General features: G+C 43.9%; 1 protein-coding gene across 2 annotated transcripts; it reads right to left on the bottom strand.

Annotated features, from left to right (window-relative positions):
• Positions 1-4: 4 nt before the first annotated feature.
• On the bottom strand, positions 5-21,751 carry pno1 (partner of NOB1 homolog). Of its 2 annotated transcripts, XM_068044287.1 has the most exons (7): positions 21,493-21,749; positions 15,461-15,610; positions 14,507-14,590; positions 13,029-13,089; positions 8,449-8,566; positions 5,982-6,052; positions 5-345 (listed from the first exon to the last, which is right to left on the bottom strand). In XM_068044287.1, exons 1-7 carry the CDS (start codon positions 21,679-21,681, stop codon positions 278-280), a joined length of 741 nt encoding a protein of 246 aa, XP_067900388.1. In that variant the 5' UTR covers positions 21,682-21,749; the 3' UTR covers positions 5-277. The 2 variants fall into 2 exon arrangements, with proteins under 2 accessions (XP_067900388.1, XP_067900389.1); XM_068044288.1 differs by lacking the exon at positions 5,982-6,052 and having other exon boundaries at positions 21,493-21,751.
• Between the last annotated feature and the right edge of the window lie 6,238 nt (positions 21,752-27,989).

Here is a 27,989-nt window from a genome sequence, read left to right as displayed (position 1 = left end):
TAAATGACCATCAAGGCAAGTGTATTTATCAATTAAATCCAAATAGTTATAGTGCTGGATGTACATAGAACACTTCATTTATTTCTGTTTAATTCCATTATTCATCAAACGGTTAGAGTCAATATAGATTTAGATCAAAATGGCAGTACATAAGGATAAATTGGAGGAAGTGTAAATTGCTCTACATAATTTAAACAAGCTAATTAGCTACCAATCTATACTATCAAACCATAGTAACACTGTGCAAATTCAGCAAGTAGTGAATTCACTGCAAAGGTCAGAAACGCTCTGCTGCTCTGTTTGCTACTGCTCGAATGTTGCCGTAAACTTTAGATGGAGGACTCCCTGTAACAAAAATTAAAAAGATGAAATCAATCTTTTCCATGAGGCACTTAACAGTTACAAAAAAAAAAATCCAGAAGTGCAGGACTTGGGGGCAAACAGGATTGCAAGAGATTCTACCCTGGGATGTAGGGTAGAATGCAAAGGAGCTTGAAGTGGGCTGGTATATGCATTACTTAGGATTAGGTTCAATTCAGTAAAAGTTTGCACAATCTAACTTATGTTGGGTAAAGCCTCATAAATGATGTCACTAAACCTGGGAAGGTATCACAGGTGAGTCCAACTGTCTTAGTGACCCTGTATCAGAACTAAAAAATAAACTAACTTTTTTTAAGGCTGAGAGAGAAAAAAATTAACAGGCACACTATTCAGAGAAACTGGGTTGAATGCTAAAGTAATGCTCAATTGAAGACTGTTGGATATAAATAAAGCCAGGGAATGACTAGAGGGGAGTTGAGGGAAAATCAAGTTAAAGTACAAGCAAGAAAACCTTCCCCTTTCCCAGTGAATCACCCCACATACTGGGAAGGTGGAAGGGTACCAGTGGCAATATCACTAGACTAGTAACCCAGAAACCTAGGATAATGCTGTGGGGACATCAGTGTGAATCCCACCATGGCAGATGGTGGAATTTGAATTCAATTAATAAATCTGGAATTAAAAAGCTAGTCTAGTAGTGACCTGTGCTGACTCTATAGGGAAGGAAATCTGCTGTCCTAACCTAGTCTGGCCTATGTGATTCCAGAGCAAGAGGCCTGCTCAAGTCAGGGAAAAAGAACCCGACCCTGCCAGAGTACCTCCGATTTTGGCCTGACCCACTTACTTACCTTCCTGACACCGAAGCTGCAGTGCATGCGTGATAATGTCAGTGACATCAGTCACTCACTGCACAGACAGTTTCGTCCTGGAATCCCAGCTCAGGTAAGTTTTAATTTTAATACTTACCAACAGAGCACTTACTGTGCGCGGTTGACCCAAAAGTCGTACCCTGAAGATTGACCTGACCCTAACACGTTATCAGGTCACAGGCCTCTATCCAGAACCACAACATGTGGTAGACTCTTAACTGCCCTTTGAAATGGCCGAGCAAGCCACTCAGTTGTAAACTGCGACAAAGTCTAAAAGGAATGAAACTGGACAGACAACCAAGTGTCAACCTTGCAAAATCCTCTAACATTTGGGGGTGTGTGCCAAAATTGGGAGAGCTGCCCCACAGACTAGTCAATCAACAGACTGAGTCACAGAATCATACCTTGCAGAAAATGTCCCAGACACTATCACCATCCCTGGGTATGTCCTGGCACAGTGGTAGAAAATTGGGAGGGAGTTACCCGGAGAGTCCTCAACATTGATTTCGGAACTCATGGCGTCTCGTGGCATCACGTCAAACATGAGTAAGGGATCTTCCTGCTGATTACCATCTACTGTTCCCCCTGCTCAGCTGATGAATCAGTGCTTCGAGGTTGAACACCACTTGGAAGATGCACTGAGGGTGGCAAGAGCACATACACTCTGGGGTGGGGGACTTCAATATCCATCACCAAGAGCGGCTCGGTAGCAACACTACTGACCGAGCCCTAAAGGACACAGCTGCTCAGGAAAAATCTACATGACCTTGTCCTCAATCTACCTGTTGCAGATGCATCTGTCCATGACAGTATTGGCAGGAGTGACCACCGCACAGTGCCTGTGGAGACAAAATCCAGTCTCCACATTAAGGGTACCCACCATTGTGTTGTGTGGCACTACCACTTTGCTAAATGAGATAGATTTCAAACTGTTGTAGCAAGTCAAAACTGGGCATCATGAGGTGCTGTGGGCAGCAGAATTATATTCAACCACAATTGGTAACCTCATGGGCTGGAATATCCTGCACTCTACCATTACTATCAAACAGGACCAACCCTAGTTCAATGAAGAGTGCAGGAGGGCATACCTCAAATTGAGGTGTCAGTCTGAAGCTACAACGCAGGACTACTTGCATGCCAAACAGCAGAAGCAGCATACAATGGACAGGGCTAAGCAATCCCACAACGAACGGATCAGATCTAAGCTCTGCAGTCCTGCCGCACCCAGTCGTGAATGGTGGACAATCAAACAACTGACAGGAGGCGCCAGCTCCACAAATATCCCCATTCTCAACTTTGCAGGAGCCCAGCACATCAGTGCAAAAGACAAGGCTAAAGCATCCATCTTCAGCCAGAAGTGCTGACTGGATGATCCATCTCAGCCTCCAGTATGACAGTTGCTAGTCTTCAGCCAATCAGATTCATTCCACATTTTATTTAGAGATACAAGACTGAAACAGGCCCACCGAGTCCGTGCTGACCATCAACCACCTATTTATACTAATCCTACATTCCTACCACATCCCCACCCACCCTACACTAGGGGCAATTTACAATGGCCAATTTATCTATCAACCTGCAAGTCTTTGGCTGTGGGAGGAAACCGGAGCACCCAGCGGAAACCCATGCGGTTACAGGGAGAACTTGCAAACTCCGCACAGGCAGTACCCAGAATTGAACCCATGTCACTGGAGCTGAGAGGCTGCGGTGCTAACCACTGCGCCGCCACATATCAAGAAACAGCTGAAGGCAATGGGCCCTGACAACATACCAGCAATAGTACTGAAGACCTGTGCTCTAGAAGTAGCCAAGCTGTTCCAGTACAACTACAACACTGGCATCTACCCGACAATGTGGAAAATTGCCCAGTTATGTCCTATGCACAAAAAGCAGGACAAATCCAACCCAGCCAAATACTGCCCTATCAGTCCACTGTCGGTCATCAGCAAAGGGGTTATCAACAGTGCTATCAAGCAGTACTTGCTCAGCAATAACCTGCTCATTAACGCTCACCTTGGGTTCCAACAGGGCCACTCAGCTCCTGACCTCATGACAGCCTTGGTCCAAACATGGACAAAAGAACTGAACTCCAGATGAGAGTGACTGCCCTTGACATTAAGGCAGCATTTGACCAAGTATGGCATCAAGAAGCCCGAGCAAAAATAGAGTCCATGGGAATCAGAGGAAAAACTCTCCGCTGGTTGGAGTCATACCCAGCACAAGGAAGATGGTTGTGGTTGTTGGAGATCAATCATCTCAGTCCCAGGACATCACTGCAGGAGTTCCTCAGGGTAGTGTCCTAGACCCAACCATCTTCAACTGCTTCAATGATCTTCTCTCCATCATAAGCTCAGAAGTGGGGATGTTCATTGATGATTGCACAATGTTCAGCACCATTCACGACTCCTCAGATACTGAAGCAGCCCATGTCCAGATGCAGCAAGACCTGGACAAAATCCAGGCTTGAGCTGATAAGTGGTCAGTAACATTCACGCCACACAAGTGGCGGACAATGACCATCTCAAACGAAAGAGAATCTAACCATCTCCCCTTGATGTTCAATGGCATTACCATCGCTGAATCCCCCACTAATCAACATCCTGGGGTCACCATTGACCAGAAACTGAACAGGACCAGCCACATAAATGCTGTGACTACAAGATCAGGTCAGAGTAAAGGTGTGTAAAGGAAACCCTACCCCAATCCAAATGACAGGCCCAGAAGCCCAACACGACCCGGCCCGAAACCGACACGTGTCGTCGGATCCCGTCGGGGTCGGGTCGGGCAGCAAGCCTTTACATCAGTACATGCTACCCGACGCTGGTAGTCCGGCATTCAGGCTCAGTCGAGTTTCCTTTGCACACCTTTAGGTCAGAGGCTGGGAATTCTGCAACCAGTAACTCACCTGCTGTCTCCCCAATGCCTGCCCACCATCTACAAGGCACAAGCCAGGAATGTGATAGTATACTCTCCACTTGCCTGGATGGGTGCAGTTCCAAAAACACTGAAGAAGCTCGACACCATCCAGGACAAAGCAGCCCATTCGATTGACACTCCATCCACCACCTACACAAAGTGGCAGCAGTGTGTACCAATTACAAGATGCACTGCAGCAAGTTACCAAGGCTCCTTCGACAGCACCTTCCAAACCCACGACCTCTATCACCTAGAAGGTGATGGAGGGCAGCAGATGCATGGGAACAACACCACCTGCAAGCTCCCCTCCAAGTCACACACCATCCTGACTTGGAACTATATCACCGTTCCTTCACTGGGTCAAAATCCTGGAACTCCCTTCCTATCAGTGACTGTCGGTGTACTGACACCCCAAGGACTGCAGCAGTTTGAGAAGTTAGCTCACCACCAACTTCTCAAGGGCAATTGGGGATGGGCAATAAACGCTGGCCTAGCCAGCGATGCCCACATCCCCCAAACAAATATAAAATATATAGCTATCGTCTGAAGTTACTAAAACATGTCCAAACCAAAGACGTGCAGTTAACCAGCAGAATGATGATACTGTTCCTGAAGTATGTGTAGAGTTTTATCAAAACAATGCAGGAGAGCAAAGGAATATTAAAGTGGGATGTCAACTTGGAGACAGAATGCAGATGTCCACTGAAGCCGCAAATTAATCTGCATTTGGTCTCCCAGCGTCAACATAACTTTTCTCTTTACAGACACTGAATTGATCTACTGTTGCCGGCATTTTCTGTTTTCATTGAAGTTTAAACATTCTGGGCATATTCTTAGTTCAGCTCAGTTTGATGAATTAAAGAGATTTTAATTATTACCAGCCAAAATGTTACCAAAACAAAATGAAAGCACTCTAATGGGTTATTCCATCACCTTGTGATGTTTACTTCCAATTTATGAGACTGTCCTCTTCTGAATTTTTGAACATAAATATGAAAACAGCACCCATTAATAGGGACACAGTTTGTTAATTTTAAAGCTGAGATCGAATGATTGTTAACCTAAGGTGTTAAGGGATATGAGGCAAACACGGCTATATGGAGTCAGATCGCAGATCAGCCACGATCTCACTGAATGGCAGAAGAGGCTCAAGGGGCTGAATGGCCTACTCCTGTTTGCGTTCCTCCTATTCTACTAAGACCACCAAATGGGGTTGTTCCAAGGATAGTTTGCTGCCTTTATTCTGATCATATCACTACCAGTGAAATAACTATTCTGGATGCCATGGAAGATTTCATGCTGCTATCTCAATTTCAGTTTATTCGACCTAACATTTTGATTGGTCTGATGCACCATCAACTTTATTTCTGCTTCTAACTTCTCTACATCCACTAGTTAATGCCGTTAAAAGTAACTACTGAGAAGCATCAAGCACCATCTTCCTGCTCCACTTCTGACACCAAGCCAAAGGCATCTCCTGAAAACAGAGTCCTTTATACACCCTATTGAATGACCAACTTTTTTTTTGAAAGGTGTTAGAACCTTCTGAGAAATGGGAGCAGTATTCTAGTCCAGTAGCTGTAAGAGGCCTGTTAAGGTTCTGAAGATATTTTCCCCTTAAAACAAAAGCTGAAATTCTCCAATGAAAAGACAATTAAAGCAAAATAAAAAGGCAAGCACTTAAAAACACATCTGGTATACTATAAGTAAAACCGTTAAAGGGGAAATAAGCAAATTTTCTGAATTGTTTAAAAAAAAGGTGGTAGGCGCACTTCAGTCATATTCTCTCTGGGTGGTTAAGGGAGTTCCAGGCATTTGATATTTTCTTTGTTGGTCTACAAGGGATTCTTTTGTAACCCAAGATCACTAACATACCTAGAATAAGGTTGCAGATTGCTGTCCGAGCCATCTTAATGTTCTGAAAGGAGCCTAGGATGTGGACTTTCCTATTAAAATAAAGAAGTTACTGAATTGTACAAATGCTGAACTCATACACAACATTCCACACCCATATCATACTTCTTAGAAGTCAGCTAATGTTCCACTCATCATTAAGGATGTATGCTACTTTATTTAGCATTCTTCTTGTTAAACAGGTACAAAAAAAAATGCATCACTAGCCACCAGAAATAAGTTGCTCCAAAACTGTATATTTCAACTACTTGCCACACTAGCTGGCAGACACTTTGTGCAAGGAGTCTCCAAATAGAAATGATATATGGAATGTTCTTGAAGGACTAGATAAAAGCTAGTCAATTACAAATCCAAGAAACTGCAATGGAAATAAGCTGCATTCTGTGCAAGTGGACATTTATACACCACTCTCAGCTCATTTTTCTCAGTGACACTGCTTTAGATTGGCTTCATCAGATATCTACACATTTTTGTAGCTTTTATTAAAGTGGTGCTGTTGATGCAATACAGGTTAATACTAACTGAACTGCTTCAGTTCGCATTATTGAATACCTAAGTTGGACATTTATTTCATGTACAAGTACAGAAAGGATATTTTTGGCTTTTTAAAAAATAAAGGAACTGTTTACATTTTTGGTAAAATCTACTGAAGCAATGTGAAAAATAGCAATATACAAATTTAAAATAACTTTGGGAAACATTAGCTTTTCACAAACATTCAATAAGTTGAGGCTTTAAAACAGTACTGGATGAGGAACAATTTCCTCCAATTAAATATTGGGAAGACTGAAGCCATTGTTTTCAGTCCCTGCTCCAAACTCCACTCCCTAGTTAGCGAGTCCATCTCTCTCCCTGGCAACAGTCTGAGATTAAACCAGTCTGTTCGCAACCTTAGTATCACATTTGACCCCCAGATGAGCTTCCGACCTCATATTCACGTCAGCGCTAAGACTGTCCATGTCCACCTCCATAACATTGCCTGTCTGCGCCCCTCTCTCAGCTCATCTGCTGCTGAAACCCTCATTCATGCCCTTTTTACATCTAGACTTGACTATTTCAACACACTCCTGGCTGGTCTCCCACATTCTACTTTCCATAAACTCGAGGTCATCCAAAACTCCGCTGCCTGTGTCTTAACTTATACCAAGTCCCATTCCCCTATCATCCCTGTGCTCGCTGACCTACACTGGCTCCCAGCCAAGCAACATCTTGATTTTAAAATTCTCACCCTTGTTTCAAATGCCACCATGGACTTGCCCCTTCCTATCTCTGTAATCTCCTCCAGCCCCTCCTAGTTATCCGTGCTTCTCTAATTCTGACCTCGTGCATCCCTGATTTTAAAATCGCTCCACCATTGGTGGCCATGCCGTCAGTTGCCTAGGTCCCAAGCTCTGGAACACCCTCCCTGCACCTCACTGCCTTGCTTTCCTCTTTTAAGACACTGTTTAAAACTTTTTGTTTTATTCATTCATGGGATGTGGGTGTCGCTGGCCAGGCCAACATTTATTGCCCATCCCTAATTGCCCTAACTGAGTGGCTTGCTAGGCCATTTCAGAGGGCATGTAAGAGTTAACCACATTGCTGTGGGTCTGGAGTCACATGTAGGCCAGACCAGGTAAGGACAGCAGATTTTCTTCCCTAAAGGACATTAGTGAACCAGATGGGTTTTTACAACAATCGACAATGGCTTCATGGCCATCATTAGACTAGCTTTTTAATTCCAGTTTAAAACTTACTTCTTTGACCAAGCTTTTGGTCATCTTCCCTAGTATTTTGTTTTGCAGCATGGTGTCATCCATTGTTTTACAACGCTCCTGTGAAGCGCCTTGGGACATTTTATTAGGTTAATGGCGCTATTTAAATATAAGTTATTGTTGAGGCTTTAAAAAGGTTTATTTAGGAAATTAGGTCACTGACCTATGTATGTCATCACAGTACAATAGCTGCTCATTATAAATATGCATTCAGAACACCTCACGAAGTGATACCTTTTTACAAAAATATTGGTATTTGCTTTCTGAAGGGTTCTCATATTCAACGGGTTGCTGCTGAAGACTGCAGTTTAGATTAGTTTCCATCGTGATGCTATTGCATCTTCGTATTTCAACCTGTGTACCATAAGGGGATCAAGTTTCTTAATTTGACTAAGATACCAGGGGTAATGCACATGAAGTTTAGATGCTTTCCAAAAGGGAGGTGAAAATTTGGAATTACTTAGTGATAATTCCACAAGTGGTTCATCACGATCCAAAATGCAGGACCTCTCCTGGCTAAGGCAATATTCACTACCATGCTAATGAAATCAAGTGATGTGTTGCAAAGATATTTTAGAGGCGAGCAGTACTATATAGTGCTTCAGATTTCAGTGCTGATTCCACATGGAGAAAATAGAAAGATAAAACAGAACCCATAAACATTGTGCACTTACGAGTCAGCAAGAACTATTCTTGTTCTTGTTACATTTTCTATTGTAAATTTTGTTTTTCCTCCTTTGCCAGCTATTCGTCCTATTGCTCTGGAAAGATGATCACCTTTTAATGGTTTCACTAGAGGAAGAGATCACAAGACTGAATTACCATTGCTAATTATAAGGTATTTTCAGACCTAAAGCAATGTATAACCAGTTAAGACCAAGCACTTTAAAAAAGGATTCGAGTCATACAGCACAGAAACAGACCCTTGGGCCCATCGTGTCTGTGCCGGCCATCAAGCACCTAACTATTCTAGTCCCATTTTCCAGCACTTGGCTCGTAGCCTTGTATGCTATGGCGTTTCAAGTGCTCATCTAAATACTTCTTAAATGTTGTGAGGGTTCCTGTCTCTACCACCGCTTCAGGTAGTGTATTCTAGATTCCAACCACCCTCTGGGTGAAAATTTTTTCCTCAAATCTCCCCTAAACCTCTTGCCCCTTACCTTAAATCTATGCCCCCTGGTTATTGACCCCTCCGCTAAGGGAAAAAGTCTCTTCCTATGTAACCTATCAACGTCCCTCATAATTTTGTATACCTCAATCATGTTCCCCCTCATCCTTCTCTGTTCCAAGGAAAACAATCCTAGCCTTTTCAGTCTCTCTTCATAGCTGAAATGCTCCAGCCCAGGCAACATCCTGGTGAATCTCCTCTGCACCCTCTCCAGTGCAGTCACATCCTTCCTATAGTGTGGTGACCAGAACTGTACAGTTCTTCAGCTGTGGCCTAACTAGCGTTTTACACAGCTCCATCATAACCTCCCTGCTCTTATATTCTATGCCTCGGCTAATAAAGGCAAGAATCCCATATACCTTCCTAACCACCTTATCTACCTGTGCTGCACCCTTAGAAAATAGGCGACAGGTTTAGAGGGAGGATTTGGAGCGGCGTCGGCTTGGAGGGCCGAAGGGCCTGTTCCTGTGCTGTAATTTTCTTTGTTGCCTTCAGTGATCTCTGGACACGTACACCAAGGTCCCTCTGACCCTCTGTACTTCCTAGGGTCCTACCATCCATTGTATATTCCCTTGCCTTGTTAGTCCTCCCAAAATGCATCACCTCACACTTCTCGGGATTAAATTCCATTTGCCACTGCTCCGCCCATCTTACCAGCCCATCTATATCGTCCTGTAATCTAAGGCTTTCCTCCTCACTATTTACGACACCACCAATTTTCGTGTCATCTGCAAACTTACTCATCATACCTGCTATATTCATGTCTAAATCATTAATGTACACTACAAACAGCAAGGGTCCCAGCACCGATCCCTATTATGAAACAGTACTGAAAACAGTTGATTTCCTATTTGACAGGTGAGCTGAGCTTCCCAACCCTTCACCCTATCCATCACAAAGAATGCCTACTTCCACCTCTAACATTACCCATCCCCTTGCCTGCCTCAGCCCAACTGCTGCTGAAACCTTCTTCCACACCTTTGTCACCTCCAGACTCATAGAAACATAGAAAATAGGAGCAGGAGTAGGCCATTTGGCCCTTCGAGCTTGCTCCACCATTCATTATGATATGGTTGATCATCCAACTCAGTAGCCTGTTCCGGCTTTTGCTCCATACCCTTTGATCCCTTTAGACCCAAGAGTTATATCTAACTCCTTCTTGAAAACATACAATGTTTTGGCCTCAACTGCTTTCTGTGGTAGCAGATTCCACAGGCTCACCACTCTCTGGGTGAAGAAATTTCTCATCTCAGTCCTGAAAGGTTTACCCTGTATCCTTAGACTATGACCCCTGGTTCTGGACTCCCCCACCATCTGGAACATCCTTCCTGCATCTACCCTGTCAACTCCTGTTAGAATTTTATAGGTTTCTATGTGATCCCCCCTCACTCTTCTGAACTCCAGCGAATATAATCCTAACCGACTCAATCCCTCCTCATACATCAGTCCCACCATCCCAGGAATCAGTCTGGTAAACCTTCGCTGCATTCCCTCTATAGCAAGAACATCCTTCCTCAGATAAGGAGACCAAAACTGCACACAATATTCCAGGTGTGGTCTCACCAAAGGCCCTGTATAATTGCAGCAAGACATCCCTGCTCCTGTACTTGAATCCTCTTGCTATGAAGGCCAACATATCATTTGCCTTTTTTACTGCCTATTGCAGCTGCATGTTTCCCTTCAGTGACTGGTGTACGAGAACACCAGGTCTCGCTGCATATTCCCCTCTCTCAGTTTATAGCCAGATAATAATCTGCCTTCCTGCTTTTGCTACCAAAGTGGATAAACTCACACTTATCCACATTATACTGCATCTGCCATGCATTAGTCCACTCACTCAACTTGTCCAAATCACTCTGAAGCCTCTCTGTATCCTCCTCACAACTCACCCTCCCACCCAGTTTTGTGTCATCTGCAAATTTGGAAATATTATATTTAGTGCCCTCATCTAAATCATGAATGTATATTATGAATAGCTGGGGTCCTAGCACCGATCCCTGCGGCACCCCACTAGTCACTGCCTGCCATTCGGAAAAAGACCCATTTATCCCTACTCTTTGTTTCCTGTCCGCCAACAAATTTTCTATCCATCGCAATACACTACCCCCAATCCCATACGCTTTAATTTTACACGCTAATCTCATGTGGGACTTTGTCGAAAGCCTTCTGAAAGTCCAAATAAACCACATCCACTGGCTCTCCCCCATCAACTCTACTAGTTACATCCTCAAAGAATTCTAGTAGATTTGCCAAGCATGATTTCCCTTTCGTAAATCCATGCTGACTCTGCCCGATTCTATCACTGTTCTCCAAGTGGCCTGCTATAAAATCTTTGATAATGGACTCTAGAATTTTCCCCACTACCGACATCAGGCTGACTGGTCTATAATTCCCTACTTTCTCTCTACCTCCCTTTTTAAATAGTGGGGTTACCTTAGCTACCCTCCAATCTGTAGGAACTGTTCCAGAGTCTATAGAATCTTGGAAGATGACCAGCAATGCATCCACTATTTCTAGGGCCACTTCCTTAAGTACTGTGGGATGCATACCATTAGGCCCTGGGGATTTATCGGCCTTCAATCACATCAATTTCCCCAACACCATTTCTCTACTAATACTGATTTCTTTCAGTTCCTCTCTCTCACTAAGCCCTGTGTTCCCCAGCATTTCTGGTATGATATTTGTGTCCTCCTTTGTGAAGACAGAACCAAAGTATGCATTTAGTTGGTTAGCCATTTCTTTATTCCCCATAATAAATTCCCCTGTTTCTGACTGTAAGGGACCTACATTTGTCTTCAATCTTTTTCTCTTCACATACCTATAGAAACTTTTACAGTCAGTTTTTATGTTCCCCGCAAGCTTGCTCTCGTACTCTATTTTCTTAATCAGTCCCTTGGTCCTCCTTTGCTGAATTCTAAACTGCTCCCAATCCTCAGGTCTGTTGTTTTTACTGGCAAATTTATATGCCTCTTCCTTGGATCTAATGCTATCTCTAATTTCCCTTGTAAGCCATGATTTGGCTACCTTTCCCGTTTTACTTTTGTGCTAGACAGTGATAAACAATTGCTGCAGTTCATCCATGCGCTCTTTAAATGTTTGCCATTGCCGATCCACCGTCATCCCTTTAAGTAGCGTTTCCCAGTCCGTCATGGCCAACTCGCGCCTCAACTTCATAGTTTCCTTTACTAAGATTCAGGACCCTAGTCTCAGAATCAACGACGTCACTCTCCATCTTGATGAAGAATTATCATATTATGGTCGCTCATCCCCAAGGGGTCTCGTCTCGCACCACTAGATTGTCAATTATTCCTCTCTCATTACACATTACACTCGTGTGGCCAGCCTCCCGTCTTCCACTCTCCATACATTTCAATTCCGTCACTCTATCATTGTCTCCCACCGCACAGTGCTTTCAATTTAAAACATTCTTCATATTCAAATTCCTTTGTAGCCTTGCCCCCTACAAGCAGGAATAGGGAGGGAATTCCAGGACCTAGATGGCTGCTCCCCCTAAAATATCTTTGCAATGCATCACTTGATTTCATTAGCACGGCAGTGAATATTGCCTGAGCTGGGAGATATCCTTCATTTTGGATCATGAACCACTTGTGGAAATAGCATTGTAAGTAATTCCAAATTTTCACCTCCCTGCTGGAAAGCACCCAAGCTTCATCATGTGCATTTCCCAGATAACCTCTTCTAGCCCTACAGTGCTCACCAACCCACCCAAAAACACTCGCATTCCTCCAATATATCCCCCACTCCTGATAGATGGCTGAAGGCATAGCTAGGTTCTGGAATTCCCTCCCTATACCTCTCCACCCCTCTCCTTGTTTAAGGCCCTCCTTAAACCTACCTCTTTGACCAAGTTCTCAATCACCCCTCCCAATATTTCTTTCTTTGGCTCTGTCAATTTTTGAATGATTACACTTGTGAAGCAACTTGGGTCTTTTTCCTACACTAAAGGTGCTATACAAATGCAGGTTGTTGAGTTACAACAATTCTTCACAGAGCCAGGTTAACGGGTTATAACTTTATTACAGTCAAAATCAATTTTGGTACAAATAACACCTACAATAAACTCACCATCTGTAATGTCAAATGTTTCTAGGAATAGGTCATCCAACCGAATTAATGCTAAGGCATCCTACATATTAAACAGATAAACTAAATGAGAATTAAAAGCAGTATGTTATATACATTGTACATTTAAAGACGAAAACCTATACTACTGACGATTCCATCCTTTGGATAAGTTGCTAAACTGAGGTTCCATTTGCCTATCCTACTGGTACAAATTGCAATTAAAGATCCCATGGCAGGATTCAAAATGTCAGTCAACATGCTCACCTATCAAACTCAAAAATCCCTCCACCAAAAAAAAATTACATGGACATTCATCTCATTTCTGTTCCTGCTTTTACTTGCAAAGTAATTCAGTATCTGTGGAATGTTTTGGGAATTTTGAAATGTGATAAAATGCTATATAAATTAACATTAAAAAATTAAATGAAAAGTTAACATTTTATACCACCACATGGTGTACACTAGAGCTCCAGCAGACTGCAGATAGAGTAAATAAGCAACTGTTTTGCATTCTGTTCAACGCAGAATGCATTTCACCATTCCCATTAGAGTTCTACTTTGTAGATAAAAAGGTCAAACTGTATCTTTGTCACTTTAGTCTCATACTGAACCCCAAAGTTTATCTTCATGTGGTATTCTGTAGTTTGGATACTGAGGTCTTCATAAATCTTAGTTGTTTCCTTCTGGATCATATTACGTATAGACATCACAATAATACTACACATCGCGTCAAAAGTGGTTGATCAATACAGTATATCAATTAACAGATCACATTTTTGGGATAATAATTTATCATGGTATGACACCCAGGTCAAATCCACTGACTTTCACAACCCATGATGAGCAGGATATTCCATGTCACTTCACAGTAAAAATGATCTTTTATTGGGTACAATATGCCGTGATTTCAGAAATTATTCCATCATTCAAAGCTGCTAATTTCCTGAAAGCTCCTACAGCACAAATCTGTCTGATTTTCATTGTCAGCAGCAGGCAAAATAATTTTTCCATGCAGACAAGTCTTGGATAAGTTAGACAGAATTACTTTCCTGAGTAGCACTGGCACATTGTATTTAGAATACACATTATCATCTTTTAATTTTGGGGGCGTGAATCCTTTAAACAATATTTGTTCTTTGCAGGGACAGTGCAGTTACATTTGCCTAGCAAACAAGGATAGTCCTGTGGATAACAGGTGGATCACTGGTGCTGCTGATACTACAGTTTCAGAAATGCCTCAGCATGGATATTGTCAAAGGAGGTGACCACCTGTGGTCACTTCTGTGACTGAACAACATCCAAACCTTATTCTAACCAATGCCTATTTTAATACAATGATATTTATTGGTAATTGATAAGGTTCGAGTTAATTACAAGTCAAAATTAAGAGTATTATACATTGTTCGCATGTTATTTCTCTGCAAGTACCCTGAGATACTTGGTAAATACCCACCTCTAATTATAGTGCATTAACTTACCTCCACTTGGAATCCAAGAACAAAAGCCTTTACAAAGTCTGCAGCCTTCGTAAGTGAACTTATATCTTGTGTGTCTTTACAAGTCTATAGTGAAGAATTGCATACATATTTTATAAAACAGCAATAGATGTCAAGCACTCATCTTTCATCAAGATGCTACAAAGCTGTCAAAAGAAAACTTATTCTAGATTTACAACATTGCATTCATAGAACAAAAGGTTGCAACATAAATACGGAAAATGCTGGAAAGACTCAAGCGGTCTGCTAACTCTTTCTCCATTCACAGATGCTAACGTTTCATGTCAATGATCTTTTTTCGCAAACCGGCATCAACCTGAAACGATAACTCTTTTTCTCTCTCCACAGAAGCTGCCAGACATGCTGGGTATTTCCAGTATTTTCCGTTTTTATTTCAGATTCCCAGCATCCGCAGTATTTTGTATTTGTAAAGTTTAGTCTAAAACACTTTAAAAGTCACTATATACCATTGGTCCAAACATAAATGAACCAGACTTGAACCTGTAACACACCGCCCCTGAAGTCAGCCCAAATATCTGGCTGCGCTGCATAGCCCATTAAACCAAAATAAGATTATGGATCAGGTCTAAGCTCAATTAAAAACAGATGTTAAGTTTATTTTTATTCTTAAAAGCGAGTCTTTGTTTTATACTGCAAAGAAACTGAACTAGTGTATTTGAAATTTATATTACAGTTCCGCTGATGGATAATTTGCCACTATTTTAAACATTGCACAATATAGAATGTACACAAAGGAATGCAAGAAATCTGCAATGGAATGAGACAGGAGGCATGAGTATTAACTCAAATACCCTGTTCCAACACTTCTGGCCCCTCTCCTGCAAAAAAACATCCAAACTGAAACAGCAGCTGGTACCGCCATTCACAACATTAACTATGTTTTCTTATCTAACTACTTTTCCCGAGTATAGTTACCTTGATTTCAACATTTCTAGATTTCAGGTTAAATCTCACTTGTAGCTGCAAGTGTTCAACAATTGGGGTAAATATTTTCAACCAGTTTTCTTTCAGGGGCGTATATCTATGTGCAGGTACAGCCACTTTACGAACTTCATCTTTTCCATCCTATAAGAAAAATGGATACCAAGCAGGGTTAATGTAAACTTAAAAAAACACATGGAACAATGACCTTTAAAAGGGATGGGGAGAAAGGGCAGGAATTACATCGATTAAAATGTCATGTCTGCTGCCAGCTCGCCCTTCCTCGCAGCAATTTTTCTTGCTCTCGCCCTGGCCACTGCTTCTATCATCCCCTTAAAGTAAGTAGAAAGCAAGACAAAAATAATACAAGCATAATCGATAAAGTTTTTCCACATACGGATGATACTTTTTAAACTTTTTCCTCATTCCTTTGTGTACTGGGAAATCTACCGAATTTAAAACCAGTGGAGAAAAATTCATTCTGATCTCATCTAATAGTGCAGAACATCAATTGTAATTTTAAAAACTTGAGTTAGTGATAGTAACAGATCTTAGTGGCCCAATTTGTGGATTTATCCACCAATGAGGCAGATGATGTTTAAAAAAAAAGCAAACACAAATAGGACGTAGTTGTCAGGTCTCAGTGGCACATGAGCTCCTGGGTCAAAGCTGGAACAAATTAGGACACTACCTTGCAAAGTTACCCGAAACAGAGTAGGAAGATTCCCAGCAACTGGCGACAGATCTAGATCCAGATTCTGTTAGTAAGCCAGCAATGCCTTGGTGCAACAATGAGGGTAGTGCTGATGATGTGTATGTAAAGTTTCTAAATGTTTTTTGACAAAATAGACTTGTTAGCAAAATTGAAGCCCTTGAGATTAAAGAGATAACGGCAGCATGAATAAAAAAGTGGCAGATAGTAGTGAATAGTTGTTTCTTAGGAAGTATACAGCGGTGTTCCCTAGGGGTCATTGCTCTTTTTGATATATATTATATGGACATGGGTGGAGAGAGCATAATTTTAAAGTTTATAGATGACACAAAACATAAACAAACAGTGAGGAGGATAGTAGTGACAGACTCAGGAAGACAGATTGCTGAAATGGGTAGACACATAGCAGGAGAAACTTAATGCCAAGAAGTGTAAAGTGATACATTTGGTAGAAAGAATGAGAGGTGTAATATAAACCAAATAGTATAATTTTAACAGGGTGCAGGAAGAGAGACACCCTGGGGATGCACGTACATACATCTTTGAAAATGGCAGATGATAGAGAAGGCTGTTAGAGTACAAAAGCAAGCAAGTTTTGCTAAACCTTTATAAAACACTGGTACGGTCTCAGTTGGAGTATCATGTTTAATTCTGAGCACCACATTTTAGAAAGCATGTCAAGGCCTTGGAGAGAGAGAACAGATTTATTACAATGGTACCAGGGATGAGGGGCTTCAGTTACGTGGAGAGACCGGAACAGATAAGCCTGTTCTCCTTGAAGCAAAGGTGGTCAAGAGCAGATATGATAAAAAAAAAAATCAGAAGTTTCGAAAGAGTAAATAGGAAACTCTCCAGTAGCAGAAGGATTGGTAACCAGAGGACAGAGCTTTAAGATGACTAGCAAAATAAATCAGAGGCAACATGAGGATGCAATTTTTAAATGCAAGTTATGATAATGTGGAACCCACTACCTGCAAGGCTGGTGGAAGCAGATTCAAAAGAGAATTATTTTTTAAAACAAGACTGTGGGCAAAGAGGAGGGGAATGGGACTAACTGGACAGCTCTTTCAAAGAGCTGACATAGGCCCAATGGGCTAAAATGACCTCCTTCTGTGCTGTATCATTTTACAATAGAAATACAAGCTGGTTGTGTTATGTTCCACATTTTCACCATGGAATGATACAGCACAGGACGCCACTTGGCCCATCGTGCTTGTGCTGGCTCTTCGCTAAAACTTTCCAAATGAATCCAATCCCTTCTGAGCCCTACATGTATTTCCCCCTTCAAGTATTTACCACTCAGAGTGAAGAATCTTCTCCTGAATTCCTTGTTAGTGACTATAAAAATTTATGAAATAGGAGGAAAAGGCCAACTTCAATAAGATCATGACTGATCTGTGACCTCAACTCCACTTTCCTGCACTATCCCCATATCCCTTAGCTCTATTGATCTCAGTGTTGAACTGGTGTTTGTACACAAGGACACCCAGTTCCCTCTGAATACCAACACCGCCCAGTCTCTCACCATATAAAAAAAATTCAACTTTTCTATCTTTTCTTCCAAAGTGAATAACTTCACACCCCCATATTTTATTCTATCTACCATTTTCTTGCCCACTCAACCAACTTGTCTCTATCCCTCTGCAGCCTCATCACCACTTACTTTCCACCTAACTTTGTATTGTCAACAAACTTGGATACATTACAGCCAGCCTCCTCATCTAAGTCATTAGCATAGATACGCTTTCCAGGGTCCAGCAAGCTTGGACTGGGAGCCCAGTGACTGGAGTTCGGTCGCCTTCTTGACAGCATTAGTTTGCAGGTTCTCAAGTTGGAAAACTTACTTTAACAGGAGGGCATGAAGGTTGCTGCACAACCCTCAACTGCTTGAGAACGGTCCAGGGAAGATGTGGCCACTTGCTCCACAAATGGAACACGAGGATCAGCTCAAACTGTGACTGTGACCATCCGAGTCAGACCATCACCCACATATCGAACTCTTGCCCTGAGAGACCCATTCCTGGTGGCATCATAACCATCCACACTGCATCAGCTGAAGCCAATGAATGCATTGTTAACCTCGACATCGAACGAGAACTGCTTCCCCAGTCATGCGAATATATATGCATCGATACAAAGAAAGATGCCATTCAGCCCACTATGTCCAGTCTAATCTCACTTTTCAGCTCTTGGGCCGTCGCTTTTTAAAAAAATTCATTCATGGGATGTGTGCGTCGCTGGCCAGGCCAGCATTTATTGCCCATCCCTAATTGCCCTTGAGAAGGTGGTGGTGAGCTGCCTTCTTGAACCGCTGCAGTCCATGTGGGGTAGGTACACCCACAGTGCTGTTAGGAAGGGAGTTCCAGGGTTTGGCCCAGCGACAGTGAAGGAACAGCGATATAGTTCCAACTCAGGATGGTGTGTGACTTGGAGGGGAACTTGCATGAGTTGGTGTTCCCATGTGTCTGCTGCCCTTGTCCTTCTAGGTGGTAGAGGTCGCGGGTTTGGAAGGTGCTGTCTAAGGAGCCTTGGTGCATTGCTGCAGTGCATCTTGTAAATGGTACACACTGCTGCCACGGTGCGACGGTGGTGGAGGGAGTGAATGTTTGTAGATGGGGTGCCAATCAAGCGGGCTGCTTTGTCCTGGATGGTGTCGAGCTTCTTGAGTGTTGTTGGAGCTGCACCCAACCAGGCAAGTGGAGAGTATTCCATCACACTCCTGACTTGTGCCTTGTAGATGGTGGACATGCTTTGGGGAGTCAGGTGGTGAGTTACTCGCCTCAGGATTCCTAGCCTCTGACCTGCTCTTGTAGCCATGGTATTTATATGGCTACTCCAGTTCAGTTTCTGGTCAATGGTAGCCCCCAGGATGTTGATAGTGGGGGATTCAGTAATGGTAATGCTGTTGAATGTCAAGGGGAGATGGTTAGCTTCTCTCTTGTTGGAGATGGTCATTGCCTGGCACTTGTGTGGCATGAATGTTACTTGCCACTTATCAGCCCAAGCCTGGATATTGTCCAGGTCTTGTTGCATTTCTACACGGACTGCTTCAGTATCTGAGGAGTCACGAATGGTGCTGAACATTGTGCAATCATCAGTGAACATCCCCACCTCTGACCTTATGATTGAAGGAAGGTCATTGATGAAGCAGCTGAAGATGGTTGGGCCTAGGACACTACCCTGAGGAACTCCTGCAGTGATGTCCTGGAGCTCAGATGATTGACCTCCAACAACCACAACCATCTTCCTTTGCGCTAGGTATGACTCCAGCCAGCGGAGGGTTTTCCCCCTGATTCCCATTGACCTCAGTTTTGCTAGGGCTCCTTGATACCATACTCGGTCAAATGCTGCCCTGATGTCAAGGGCAGTCACTCTCACCTCACTTCTTGAGTTCTGCCCTTTTTTCCATGTTTGAAGTAAGGCTGTAATGAGGTCAGGAGCTGAGTGGCCCTGGCGGAACCCAAACTGAGCGTCACTGAGCAGGTTATTGCTAAGCAAGTGCTGCTTGATGGCACTGTTGATGACACCTTCCATCACTTTACTGATGATTGAGAGTAGGCTGATGGGGCAGTAATTGGCCGGGTTGGATTTGTCCTGCTTTTTGTGTACAGAACATACCTGGGCAATTTTCCACATTGCCAGGTAGATGCCAGTGTTGTAGCTGTACTGGAACAGCTTGGCTAGGGGCGCGGCAAGTTCTGAAGCACAGGTCTTCAGTACTATAGCCGGAATATTGTCTGGGCCCATAGCTTTTGCAGTATCCAGTGCCTTCAGTCGTTTCTTGATATCACGCGGAATGAATCGAATTGGCTGAAGTCTGGCATCTGTGATGCTGGGGACTTCAAGAGGAGGCCGAGATGGGTCATCAACTCTGCACTTCTGGCTGAAGATTGTTGCAAATGCTTCGGCCTTATCTTTCGCACTGATGTGCTGGGCTCCCCCATCATTGAGCATGGGGATATTTGTGGACACTTCAACTGAATACCCAAGTATTTTTTTTTCAAAATGCAATGAGGGTTCCTGCCTCTACCACCCTTTCAGGCAGTGAGTACCCTACCCCCCACCACCCTCTGGGTGCAAAAACTTACTGCTCAACTCCCCTCTAATCCTTCTACCAACTACTTTAAAATCTATGTCGTCTGGTTACTGCCAACAGCAACTCAATTTTAAGCACTTGAATTAAATCTCCCCTCAACCTTCTCTGTTCCAAAGAAAACAACCCCAGCCATTCAAACTTCCCTCCCAGCTAAAATTTTCCATTCCTGGCAACGTCCTCATAAGTCTCCTCTGTACCTCTCTGGTGCGATCACCTCCCTCTTGTAATGTGGTGACCAAGAATAGTACACCGTATTCTAGCAGTTGTCTAACTAGTATTTTACACAGTTTTAGCATAAGCTCCTGGCCTTGGCCAATAAAAGTATCCCATACTTCTTCTTGACCACCTTATCTACCTGTCCAGCTACCTTCAGGGATCTGTAGACATATACTCCATGATTCCTCTGTTCTTCTACACTTCTCAGAACCCTCCAATTTATTGTGTATTCCTTTGCCTTGCTTGTCCTTCCTAAAAACAATACCTCACACCTCTCTGGATAGAATTCCATTTGCCATTTTTCTGCCCACCTGACTAGTTCATTGATATCTTCCTCACGATCAACACGCCCTATTTTCATATCACCTGCAAACTTCTTAATCATGCCCGACCTACATTTAAGTCTAAATCACGAATATATAGCACAAACAGCAAGGAAGCTGATATTGAATCCTGTGGAACCCCACTGAAAACAGCCTTCCAGTCACAAAAACACCCATCTATCTTTTGCTTCCTGCCATTGAGCCAATTTTGGATCCAGCTTGCCACTTGGGCTTGGAGCTCAAGCTTTTACTTTTCTGGTTAGTGTGTCACGTGGAATCTTGTCAAAAGCTTTGCTAAAACCCACGCAGACCATTTCAAACTCTAACCCCCATTTCCTCCCCAAAAATTCAATCAAGTCAGACACAACCCTTCCTTAAAACCATGCTGACTGTCCTTGATTAATTTGTGCCTCGCTAAATGACGATTTATACCATGTCTCAGAACTTTTTTCCCCCAATAATTTGTCCACCCCGAGGTTAGGCTGACAGGCTTGTAATTGCTGTCTATCCCTTCCTCCTCATCCCGAGCCTGTCGCCAGGCCCCAGCACTGATCCTAGCGGCACCCCCGCTGGTTACAGCCTGCCAGCCGGACTCCCACTGCTCTGAACCCTGTGATAATGGGAAGGTGGGGAAGGGAGCTGAGAGTTTGAGAGGCCTGGGGCCTGCCATCTCCCTCACCACAAGGTGCTGCCCGGAGACGGCGGGGAATTCGGGCCTTTTGCTGGGCCGCGGCGACTCGGTCTCCATGTGCCCCGCACCCGACTCCAACTCCATCTTCCTCTTGCGCTTCGTCCGCTTCTTGGCGACGCTGAGGAACTCGAGGTCCCGCTCTGGGCCCGTGTCCGACACCCGCATCACCGCCGCCATGCCAGCCACTGCCGAGAAGGACCCCTCCCGAACGCTGCCCGCACCGCTCGCCTGATCCCCTAGCAACACCGCAGATAGATCGTATTCACCGTGACGTCAGCGGCACTTGAGGACCCCCCCTCCTGTCATGCGCACTGCACAGCGCCCGCTGCACTACGCGGACCTTGAAGACTTTCGCCTTCATTTCATTATGAGTTCTAAAAAAGAAACACTCGCATTTTCATAGCGTCATTCATCACCTCAGGATGTCCCAAAGTGCTCCACAGCCAATGAAGGACTTTTTTGAAGTGTTCATTGTTGTAAAGTAGGAAACACGGCAGCCAATTTGCACGCAGCAACATCCCACAAATAGTAATGTGATAAATGACCAGATATCTGTTTTTTTGCGATGTTGGTTATGGGCAACTCCCCTACTCTTCTTTGAAGTAGTGCTATGGGATCTTTTACATCCACTTGAGAGGGCCAATGGGGCCTTGGTTTAACATCTCATGCGAATGACAGCACCTCCAAAAGTGCAGCACTCCTTTAGTATTGCACTGAATTGTCAGCCTTAATTTTTGTGCTCAAGTCCTGGAGTGGAGCTTGACTCACAACCTCTGAGTCAGAAGCGAGATTTCTACAAATTGATTGACGGCTGATATTCACGTTCTGATGAAAAGTCATCGACCTGAAATGTTAACTCTGTTTCTCTCTCCACAGATGCTGTCAGACCTGTTGAGTATTACCAACATTTTCTCTTTTAATTTAATTTTGTTATTCTAGCATGAGGAAAAGAGCATAAATCAACATTTATTAAAAGCATATCTCAAATGGGATTTGACTCTTTTTTTCTCTCCACTAATGCTGCTCATTCCATGACAATATGAAAGGCACAATTCAACATGGCGGCTCCTCATCAGACCCCTTTCCTATCCTGAGTGGCGTGAAACAGGGCTGTGTTCTCGCACCCACACTTTTTGGGATTTTCTTCTCCCTGCTGCTTTCACATGCATTCAAGTCTTCTGAAGAAGGAATTTTCCTCCACACAAGATCAGGGGGCAGGTTGTTCAACCTTGCCCGTCTAAGAGTGAAGTCCAAAGTACGGAAAGTCCTCATCAGGGAACTCCTCTTTGCTGACGATGCTACTTTAACATCTCACACTGAAGAGTGCCTGCAGAGTCTCATTGACAGGTTTGCGACTGCCTGCAACGAATGTGGCCTAACCATCAGCCTCAAGAAAATGAACATCATGGGGCAGGACGTCAGAAATGCTCCATCCATCAATATTGGCGACCACGCTCTGGAAGTGGTTCAAGAGTTCACCTACCTAGGCTCAACTATCACCAGTAACCTGTCTCTAGATGCAGAAATCAACAAGCGCATGGGAAAGGCTTCCACTGCTATGTCCAGACTGCCCAAGAGAGTGTGGGAAAATGGCGCACTGACACGGAATGCAAAAGTTAGAGTGTATCAAGCCTGTGTCCTCAGTTCCTTGCTCTATGGCAGCGAAGCCTGGACAACGTATGTCAGCCAAGAGCGACGTCTCAATTCATTCCATCTTCGCTGCCTCTGGAGAATACTTGGCATCAGGTGGCAGGACCGTATCTCCAACACAGAAGTCCTCGAGGCGGCCAACATCCCCAGCTTGTACACACTACTGAGTCAGCGGCGCTTGAGATGGCTTGGCCATGTGAGCCGCATGGAAGATGGCAGGATCCCCAAAGACACATTGTACAGCGAGCTCGCCACTGGTATCAGAACCACCGGCCGTCCATGTCTCCGCTTTAAAGATGTCTGCAAACGCGACATGAAGTCCTGTGACATTGATCACAAGTCGTGGGAGTCAGTTGCCAGCGTTTGCCAGAGCTGGCGGGCAGCCATAAAGGCGGGGCTAAAATGTGGTGCGTCGAAGAGACTTAGCACCACTGACCACCTCCAGGCGCTTACCCATTGTCTCTCGAGATAAGGTGGCCAAAGAAGAGTGCTGCTTGACTTGCTGAGTATTTTCAGCAGTTTCCGTTTCTATCTCAAATGGGATGAGTGCTGTAGAGTTTTCTTTCATATTGAGTCAATACAATTGGTTTATTAACTGATTGGGTGTGGCGAGAGATGGGGGTGGTGTAGTTGAGGGGAAACAGGAATACTTAACAAAATGATAGTTTTGCCAGAAGAAGCTTGGTCAATAAATGTGAACCGTTATTCTAAAATAGGAATCTAGGTCTTGTAGAATCTGAAAATATAAAATAAAGAATCCTTACTAACAGCTTAGACAATAAGAAACCAAATGGGTCAGAGAAGCAAATGAATCCACAGATCCAGATACACATCAATAAAAGTAGTGATATAAAAGCGAAATACTGCGGATGCTGGAAATCTGAAATAAAAACAAGAAACGTTGGAAATATTCAGCAGGTCTGGCAGCATCTGTGGCGAGAGAAGCAGAGTTAATGTTTCAGGTCAGTGACCCTTCTTCAGAACAGAGCATTATATATAATAAAAGTAGTGACATAGGTTAGTAAGGCAAAGAAAGCAAACCAAACACTGGGGTTCATTTCTAGAGGCATAGAAATGAAAAGCAGAGATATTATGTTAAATTTGTATAGAAACTTGGTTAGGCAACAATTGGAGTACTGCTAACAGTATTGTATTATAAAATATAAATACATAAATAAGAGGCATTGGTGAATGTGCAAAAAAAGACTCATAGGGATAATATTGCAACTGGCTAAGTCATGCCTTGATTTTAGAATTCTCATCCTTGTTTACAAATCCCTTCATGGCCTCACCCCTTCCTATCTCTGTAATCTTCTCAGGCCCACAACTCTCTGAGATCTCTGCACTTCACTAATTTTGTTCTTCTGTGCATCCTGTTACGACCAAGGTGAGAGGAGTGCACTGTCTTTTCTAGTTCCACTTCTCCACAGGTCACAACATATATTTAAATGTTTACCCAGTTACCAATTTGGTCAATCATAGACTCTACGCTTTATCCCAGAATAAAATACGCCAACCAGGTTTCTTTAATAAACAACAAAATTATCAGTTTATTTTAAACCAAGACATAACCAGTAACGAAGCAAAGCATTAACACACAGATTAAAATATGAAAGTTCCCTTTTACCTTAGCCCCTTACACACAAACACATCGGTGAACCAGAAAAAATGGAGATTTTCTTTTCAGAGCTCCGTTCCAAAAAAAAGACAAAAAAAGGAAACCTTTGGCCAAATACTTGTTAATTCTTGAAGAAAAAAGGGAAGATATGGAAAGTTGACAGTTGTTCCTTTTTTGGTTTGGCGTCCCAAATATGCCTAGACGGCTGTCACTGGGATCTTTCTCTGGAGCAATTCGCTCAGGTGGCGCAATGATTTATCTGGCAGGTTTTTCCAACGTCACAGGAGAAATGCGGCAACGGAGTTTCAAACAGGCCTTTCAGGACGAATGTAGCATCAATTTCTCTATTTCTTACACTCGCTTCTAAGAGCTTCTCAAAGAAATGGAAAAACTGGCAGCCTTTTCAAAGAGATGGAACAGGCTGAGCTTGGATGACTGTTCTCCTGGCTGGTTTTTACAACTCCAACTGACTGCCCAAAGCAAAACCAAAAACAATCTCAAGAGTCAAGCCTCCTGACCCTTATAAATCTTGACCTGTCACTTCTCTGTAAACATTTCCCCCAAGTCAAAAACCCCTGCTGGGCAATTATCTGAAGGCAGGTGACTTTCGGTAAGGGCTGTTTACAAACCAAGTCTGAAAGATCTTATGATGACCTCTTTATTTAAAAAAATACAAAGTCCAGCATCTATGGAATCCTTTTGTCAGTTTCAAAACACAAGTCCTCAAAGTTTAACAAAAAACGGAAGTGCTTTCATAACCAATCCTCAATTTTAATATCCCCATGACTGGCAGACATGCCTTCAGCAGGCAAGACCTAAGCTCTGGAATTCCCTCCCTAAACCTCTCCACCTCTCTATCTCTCTTTCCTCCTTTGAGACACTCCTTATAATCTAGCTCTTTGACCAAGTTGTTGGTTACCTGCCCCAATAACTCCTTATGTGGCTCGGTGCCAAGTTTTGTTTTATATTGCTCCTATGAATCACCTTGGGATGTTTTACTACATTAATGGTGCTATATAAATACAAAATGTTGTGGTACTTGAAAGGTTAAGCTCATCAGGAAAGGCTATACAGGTCTTAGAAGAAAAACCAGGAAACTAAAAGTATTGTACAAAATGTGATTCACTTTATGTTGGGGTTTGATAGGGTAAAGAAGATAGTTTGCACATGTGGGTGAGGCAAGAAATGGCAGACATAGATATAAGATAGTCACTAATAAATCCAGTAGGAGAATTCAGGAGAAACGCCTTTACACTGAGAGTGGTCAGAATGTCGAACTCATTATCAACAAGTAGTGGTGGAGGTGAATAGTGTTGATGCATTTAAGTGGAAGTGCAGACATGCAACTTTTTCCAGTTCTGATGAAAGATGTCCTCAGTACCTTGCTATACGGCAGCGAGGCCCAGACAATGTATGTCAGCCAAGAGCGACATCTCAACTCATTCCATCTTCACTGCCTCCGGAGAATCCTTGGCATCAGGTGGCAGGACCGTACCTCCAACGCAGAAGTCTCCGAGGAGGCCAACATCCCCAGCATATACACCCTACTAAGCCAGCGGCTCTTGAGATGGCTTGGCCATGTGAGCCGCATGGAAGACGGCAGGATCCCCAAGGACGCATTGTACAGCAAGCTCGTCCCTGGTATCAGACCCATCGGCCGTCCATGTCTCCGCTTTAAAGACATCTGCAAACGCAACATGAAGTTCTGTGACATTGACCACAAGTCGTGGGAGTGAGTTTCCAGTGATCGACAGAGCTGGCAGACAGCCGTAACGGTGGGGCTAAAGTGAGGCGAGTCGAAGAGACTTAGCAGTTGGCAGGAAAAAAGACAGAAGCGCAAGGGGAGAGCCAACTGCGAAACAGCCCCGACAACCAATTTTATCTGCAGCGCCTGTGGAAGAGTCTGTCACTCTAGAATTGGCCTTTATAGTCAATCCAGGTGCTGCTTCACAAACCACTGACCACCTCCAGGCGCTTACCCATTGTCTCTCGAGACAAGGAGGCCAAAGAAAGATGAAAGGTGATCAACCTGAAACGTTGACTCAGTTTCTCTCTCCACAGATGCTGCGTATTTCCAACATTCCGCTTCACTTCCCTCTGACCCCACCCCTTCTGATCTGACCCCTTGCCGTGTATTCACTATACCCTCTGACCTCCCCCTCTCTGATGCTGAGCGTTCTGTACTCAGCAAAGGTCTCAGTTTTATCCCCTTATGCCCCCACCTCAATGAATTTCGCGCTCGGCATGACGTTGAGCTCTTCTTCCGTCGCCTCCGTCTCCGGGCTCACTTCTTCGACCAGGAGTCCTCCCCCCGACCAGCAGACCCATTCTCCCTCTACCTGGACCCCTCCCCCTGGCCTCTTACCCGCTCTTGATCTCTTCATTGAAAACTGTCGGCAAGACATTGGTCGTCTCAATTTCTCTGCCCCCCTCACTCACTCTAACCTGTCCCCCTCTGAACTTGAGGCACTCCGTTCTCTCAGGTCTAACCCCGACATGGTCATCAAACCTGCAGACAAGGGTGGTGCTGTTGTTGTATGGCGTACTGACCTCTACCTTGCAGAAGCTCAACGCCAACTCACAGACACCTCTTCCTACCTCCCTCTGGACCATGACCCCACCACCGAACATCAAGCCACCGTCCAAAGGACTGTCACTGACCTCATCTCCTCTGGAGATCTTCCCTCTACAGCTTCCAACCTCATAGTCCCACAACCCCGGACAGCCTGCTTCTACCTCCTTCCCAAAATCCACAAACGGGACTGTCCCGGCAGACCCATTGTGTCAGTCTGCTCCTGCCCCACTGAACTTATTTCTTCCTATCTAGACTCTATCTTTTCTCCGCTGGTCCAGTCTCTTCCCACCTACATCCGTGACTCTTCTGACGCCCTACGTCATTTTGACAATTTCCAGTTTCCTGGTCCCAACCGCCTCCTCTTCAATATGGACGTCCAATCGCTCTACACCTCCATCCCCCACCAGGATGGTTTGAGGGCTCTCCGCTTCTTCCTGGAACAGAGGCCCAACTAGTCTCCATCCACCACCACCCTCCTCCGCTTGGCTGAACTTGTTCTCACATTGAACAACTTCTCCTTCAACTCCACGCACTTCCTTCAAGTAAAAGGTGTCGCTATGGGTATCCGCATGGGTCCTAGTTATGCCTGTCTTTTTGTGGGATATGTCGAGCATTCTTTGTTCCAGTCCTACTCAGGCCCCC

The sequence above is a fragment of the Heterodontus francisci genome, chromosome 13 (genome assembly GCF_036365525.1).
Source record: "Heterodontus francisci isolate sHetFra1 chromosome 13, sHetFra1.hap1, whole genome shotgun sequence".
NCBI lineage: Eukaryota > Metazoa > Chordata > Chondrichthyes > Heterodontiformes > Heterodontidae > Heterodontus > Heterodontus francisci.
Note: the sequence above shows the minus strand (reverse complement) of the source record. Positions and strands in the feature narration are given on the sequence as shown.